The 6,700-nt window shown below is 40.6% G+C and overlaps 1 protein-coding gene across 1 annotated transcript; it reads right to left on the bottom strand.

The window, feature by feature from the left end:
- Positions 1–794: 794 nt before the first annotated feature.
- Positions 795–4,032, bottom strand: LOC145009182 (Golgi transport complex protein-like protein). The gene is made up of 3 exons (XM_078967862.1): positions 2,847–4,032; positions 1,939–2,412; positions 795–1,868 (listed from the first exon to the last, which is right to left on the bottom strand). The coding sequence occupies exons 1-3, from the start codon at positions 3,936–3,938 to the stop codon at positions 924–926; spliced, it is 2,511 nt and encodes an 836-aa protein (XP_078823988.1). The 5' UTR covers positions 3,939–4,032; the 3' UTR covers positions 795–923.
- Positions 4,033–6,700: the final 2,668 nt, after the last annotated feature.

Genomic DNA, 6,700 nt, shown 5'->3' with positions numbered 1-6,700 from the left:
CGGGTCAAGTACATACCAAAATAGTTATGGACTTAGACACTAATACAACAGTTCCTTAGTCTCTCCACTTGATAATTATGTCGACTTGTCCGTGTCATATGCTTTTGTTTGTACTTTCCAGCAAATCTCGAATACTTTTGTCCTTACAAGGATGCTAGAGACTGTGGTATCCCCTTTATGCCCTTGTGAACTTGTTTGTGAATGAGTTCTTATCACTCTACTTTTTCTATCTCAATGGCTTGGTGTGTTAACGTATTCTTTCATTCATTGTTGTTGGGCAAGTGGTTTGCGGAGTGTGACATGACTTCTTCTTTTGATTGATTATCTTAGCCTCTTTCAACTTGTATGATCCACTTGAGCCCCCAATTGCTGGTGACATGTCTTGTGTCTGTATGAGTGATCTTTTTGCTGCCTTTTGCGATTAGTTGTCCTAGGACTGCTAGATTTTTGTTGAAATCTTACTCTTCTTTTGTTTTATGCGGACATCATTGTAAGTCATCCGTGATTTCCTTGATAATCCTAGCATGCATGATTTTTTTTGTTTTAAACTTTTTGCACAGGTTCATAGCTTTTAACTTGTTCTTTCTCATGCATGCTCCATCTTCGATGTGGCATTCTATGTTCTTTTGTTTACATAAATGGCCAATTATGGTGATACCCGTATCGTGCTGACTTTACCTTGCTATTGGCTTGCTTATCATCTTTCTTGTTCCCAATTTGGTGTGGAATTTGATCATATGGTTCAGCGTTTTTTGGATAGTATAAGATCCCATTGACAGCGGTTACTAACAATATTGCAAAGTCTAAAGAAATCATTTTCATTAAACCGAAGCAACCAAAACCTTATACAATAACACGAATAAACAATTACGTCCAAATAAGAATTAAAAAAAAAACATATTATAAACCCAAAAATCTATGATCTAAGCTTTCCTTGAACTGATATTATTTTCCGATATAGACTCACCTATACTCAACATAAGCGGATAAACAGGACTAAACTCCTTCTCTCCTCTGGCCCTCACACCAACTGCATAATCATCCAAAGTCGCCTTAATCCCTTTCCAAATCTGATCCTCTCCCTGCGAATCCAACCACAACGAATACTGTAAAGCCGTAAGCTTATTCCGTTGCATCGGCGACTGCAACTCATCCGGGCCCCGCGAATACAAATGATGCAACACAACACTCGGTGGCAAATCCTGGATCACTGGTGACGACCCGAGTTGACTCGTTTCCAAAAAGATAACCGGGCGCAACGCCCGTAGGGCCCGATACGGTGCACCGAGTTGCTCAACCGGGTACAAGTTTTGACCCACGGATAGTTCCAACTCGGCCATGTCTCGTGCCATTCGGAGTTTCCCGGACTCGGACAGCGGTCGAACCAGGGACGCGTGTCGGATGAAGAAGATCAGGACTCGAGCCGCCATGGTTCGGACCAGACGCATGCAAATGGTTTCGGTTCCGATTCCGATTCCGGTTCCGGCTCCTTTGGCGGATGTGGGGAGGAGTCGGGAAAGGAATTCGGTGCGGAAATGGGTGATGTGCTTTTGGAGGTCTTCCATGTACGGTGATGAGTTGTTGTCCATGGCGGCATCGGCTCCGTGGGCCCCGAAGTTTTGGTTGTGGATTTGGAGGATGGTGGATTCGAGGCGGTCGAGCATGGATTGGAATAGGGAGGTGACGGAATCGCAGGCGACTTCGTAGATCGTGTTGAGGGAGGGGGAGAGGACGTCGGCGGCGATTGGCGGTGTTATGGCGGAGATGCTGATGTGGATGTCTTGTAGGTGTTGACAGAGTGTGAAGTTTTTTACTTGCGCAGGAGTCGCAGGCCCCGTTATCTGACGCGCTTCGGGTCCCGTTGCTATCTATAAAAAAAATTTTGGTTATGATCGGTTAATATATATATGTAGGAAAAGGGCAAAAACGTAATTTCACCTGGTACTCGGCTCGTTGAGCGAGTAAAAGGAGGACTTTGCTGATTTCACGGAGGACAAGAAGGGTCAAGCGTGCATCCATTTGAACAGCTTGAATTTCTTCTTGAATTCGTGAGATAATTCTTGAAATATGTTCTTTAGAGGGAATACTACCACGGTTTGACATAGGGAATACAGAGTTGACAAGATCTGATAGGCGACTCAAACAAAGGGTCAAGAAAGCTGTTTGAAACACTTCAATGGCAGACACCATTTGATCTCTACCTTCGAGTGTTATGGCAGGTAAAACCCCTTTGACATCTGTGTCTCGTGAAATTCTTTCTAGAAGATTTTCTATCATGGAGAACAGCTTTGGGTATCCAACTGTGAATATCTCTTTGACAAAACTTGATGCTGTGAAAGTGGATTTCATTTGGTTTGCGAATGATTTTACAATTGCCTCCCACACACGAGTGGTTAAGATAGAGTCGCCTTCCTACAAACAAATTTAATAGAAAAAGATATAAGCTTCATGCAGATGAAAAGACATGAATGCCCTCCACATCCTCTTCTACATAGAAAACATCCCTAGAAAGCTTGTTCAGTTTTGTATTGTGTAAAAAAGAAACATTCATATTGGATTAAGAACTGAATCAAAAAGTAAGAACTGGTGGTAGAGCTACATCCAAACACCCTGTTACTTAAAAGAGATTCATCAAAATGTATTGTATTAGTTGTGATCTAAGCTTCCTTGCCCTGTAAATCTTGAAGCATCATTGTTATATAACAGCAACAACACAGTTATCTAACTTAATGCTAAGGGTATATATAAGTATATAACCTACTCATCCAGATTCAACAAGGGGAACTCAAAGAATTATACTGAATTAACATAAACGAATTGAAAATGCGATTACAGTATCAACTCACCTGCATCACTTCATCAAGTAGCAAGGCATGAGTGAAGGGATCCCTTTTCTTTGATAACACCCTCTGCAAATGCCAAATGGCAACCACGACTGAATGCAAATGATCCATACAAACAGCCATCCTCTGCCATAATGCATCTTTGGCCTTACCTCCACCACCGAGCTGTGGTGTTCCGCTCCTTTGTATCCCTCCCGGACCACCAAAACCACCACCACCGGATGTAGATATCGTCTTCATATCCAAGGCAACACTCACACTCTTTACACCCTGAGTCTTATACTTGTTTATCAAAGTATCTACCGTTGTCCTCAACTCCCCTAGATTGTAGAACACCTGTAAGCCAGCACCAACCTCCGCCTGATTAAAACTTTCAAGACCCCTTTCAAGTACTTTCATTCCTTCAGAGCGCAACCTCTGGCCTGCTTCGTATATCCATTTCAGTTCCTCATCGACTGGGGCAATTCCAGATAGATCATTTTCATTGCAGAGGCGCAATATCTCACTGTGTAATTGAGCAGCTTTGGAGAGATCGAGTTTCTCGGCTTCGGGTTCCGCCATCACGTCGCGTAGCTTCTTGGAGAGACGGAGTACACGGACAGTGGACTGAAGGAGATCGACGGTGAAATGGAGGTTAGAGAGTTGAACCGTTTTAGATCGGATCTGACGGTTTGGATCGGCGATCTCGGAACGGACGAGGCGTACGGAGGATTGGAGAGTCGAGACGGCGGACCGAATGGAGGAGAGAGAGGATTCGGCATCCTTGACGGAAGAGAGCTGCGAGAGAAGATCGTTGTGACGAGACAGGACTTCGGAACGGAGCTGCTTCTCTAGGAGGCGGATGCCGTCTTGGATCTTCTCGGCACGAGCAGCGGCTGTGCCTGAAGAGAGTGCCTCAGAGGAGAACCGGGTTGAGTCGAAATCGGAGGAGAGGAATTTGGAGAAAATTGGGTCGGAGGCAAAGGAATCTAAGAGTGATGAGGAAGAGGATGGAGGGCTGGACGATGATGGGGTTCCGGAGGTGGTGGCAGTGGTTCTGTCTTTGAAGGTAGGGAGGCGCTGAATTGATGAGCGCTGGACCGCCGGCGATGCCATTCTTCCCCGATCGGATGCAGATATGGGTAATCCGCACCGGGAACAAATTTTATTAAGCAACCGAGAAACAATTATCCACCGATACGCGACAGTCAACTACCTCTCACTCCAATTAGAAAATAACCATCATAACCCATTTTTTTTTTGTAGTTTTTTTCTTTTTTTTACATTTTAGTTTTTACTACAAAACTAGGATTTTAGCCATAGTGCATTGTGGTAGGTATTCAAGAAGAAGTAGAAAGTAAGTTGTTATATTTTAAACACAAACTTAAGAAGACTTAAATTGACAAACCACAATAGTGAAAGGTCAAAGTCATGCCTAGCAAAACTATATTATATGCAAAACGTATATGAATACAAGTAAGATTCAAATAATTAAAAAACATATTATATGTGATCCGGATCATACGCAGAAAGCGTATATAAAAATAAGCACCAAAACGTAAAAAAAAATTACAAATAAACATAGACGAACTCGAATTTATACTGAAATACATAAAAAAAACAAAAAAACAAATAATTTTTTAAATTAACGAACTAAAGGTTCTAAATTTACATCGAAACATTGAGGGCAAATGTCATATTAGCCCATCAAACTTATCGTGTTTGTATTAAAAGATCACTAAACTATTTTTTTGCACATTAAAGGAATAAACTCTCATATGACCATTTAATTACATCCTTTTACGTTTTACCGATTATAAAAGGTATAACCTATATTTTCCTGACATGGACCTCCACCGTGGATTATTACTGTTGTAATCTTGGTCCCCAAGATTGTCTAGTCATCGTTAATGACCCCCCTTATAAATTAAAGGGATATCCTAAATCCGTCTTCCCACCCACTTCGTTACCCTAATCTGTAACCTTCACATAATACCATCGGGTTCACTTTTTCCCACTTATAAATCAAGATGGCATCAGAACAAAACTTCTCATATGGTGGTTTCAAAATTTCAGACCTAGACATACCAACTGATTAAGAGCTTCACGCCATGGAAACCCAAGTGCAGATTGAGGAAATGAGAGATGAAATGTGACAACAAGTTGGCGAGTTTAGGGAGGAAATATGCTACTTGAAAAGGATAATGACCATGATGGGTGTTGTTGGAGTTGCAGTGATGTCATTGATCGGGGTTCATGTTTGTGTCAAATGTTCTCGGTGGGGATTTTGGGGAGTGTAGTTAAGTTCGTAGGTAGCACGATGACGATTAACGTTTTTTTGGTTATTCTGGGTGTCGAAGGTTGTTTGTTTTTGTCTAAGTTCATCATCTGCTAGTATAATACTTATGTATTAGGGTATGTGACGTTGGTTATTTTGATCAATGGTGCTTGTTGACGATGTTAGGGTTTTTAGAACCATCTTTTTGGGGGGTTTTAGTAACACGATAACCTTAGTTGTAATGTATGGCCTCTTCGATGAATGAAATGAAATGTAGTTCCTATTAACTGTAGTGGTGTTGATTATGATGACATGTGCGGATTTAGAAAATATCTAGAGTATCATCATGTAAACTATGAACACCTGGAGTAAATAAATATTGTTAAACTCTCATTAAATCTAGAAAGAACATACAAATGGGTTTTGTAAAAATTCTCTCTCTAGTTTAACACTCCAAAATGATCATTAGATTAAATGAGTGTCACTCACTTCCTTATAAAGGAAAGACAACTTATTACACACATACAACAGAGTAAAGCACAAATACATTCATGCGTGACTTTGCACCCTAACATTCTCCCACTTAAAGTTAGGATTGGATGCCCGACTTTAATATCCAATGAGCTTGCGTTATCAAGACCAAAATCTCCCTCGAAGTAACACCGGTCTTCAACATCCGCAATGAATATCTGAAAAACCCGCTTCGAATACCCATCATTCTCCCCATTTTTATAATAAAAAAATGATTATAAAACCCATCAGGTGTGAGAAGCGCCTGAGGAATAAACTACACAATACTCCCCTTTGATGTGTACCAAAAATGGAACTCCCGAAAAACTTGCATGGAAAAACAATCACGAAAAAGCCTCAAAAAAATTTCTAATGTGTGAAAATTTTTGACTTTTTGGGTGAAAGTTGCAAGATTTTCCAAAATTCTGGTAAAAACTGTCACTTTTTGAATTTTGCAGGGACCCATCGCACCAAAAACAACTTAATATGCGAAACTCTAGCCCATTTGCAAAACTGGGCATAAAGCGTAAATCCGCACAAACTGTAGGGACTGGAAATGAATATTCTTCAAATTCTCAGCTTTGGAACACCATTTTCGAAATTGGGTATATGATCTGCCAAATATTCAAAACTTTAGGGACTACTTTCGAAATTTCTTCCACTTTTCTTCAAACTTTCGAAAATGAGGTCCTAATGTCAAATATGGTACAAACTGTCAAACTTTCGAAAGTTGCAGGGACCAATTCGAAAATTCTGCCTTATTTCTTCCAAGTCAAAAATTACTTCAAATGTAGAAGGTGGGTAAAAGGTATCACACTTTTGAAACTTGAGTGACAAATTTCGAAACTTGTTTTCTTTTCTTCGCCAATCAAAAAAATTTCGACCGTTGACTATCGATTTCAAAACCTTCAAAATTATCATCACAACCCAATTCGTTATCAGGCAATGGCTTTGAAATTAACAAACAAGGCTTCGTTACTTAACGATCAAGCCTTCGAGACATCGACCCTGTGAAATCAAATACTCGACCCCAAATCCAAAACATTCGATTTGTAGCCCAAATATCACCACAAACCTTCGAAATATCAAT

The sequence above is a fragment of the Lactuca saligna genome, chromosome 8 (genome assembly GCF_052625555.1).
Source record: "Lactuca saligna cultivar CGN05327 chromosome 8, ASM5262555v1, whole genome shotgun sequence".
NCBI classification, from domain to species: domain Eukaryota; kingdom Viridiplantae; phylum Streptophyta; class Magnoliopsida; order Asterales; family Asteraceae; genus Lactuca; species Lactuca saligna.
The sequence above is the reverse complement of the archived record's forward strand: the minus strand, read 5'-3'. Positions and strand labels throughout refer to the sequence as shown.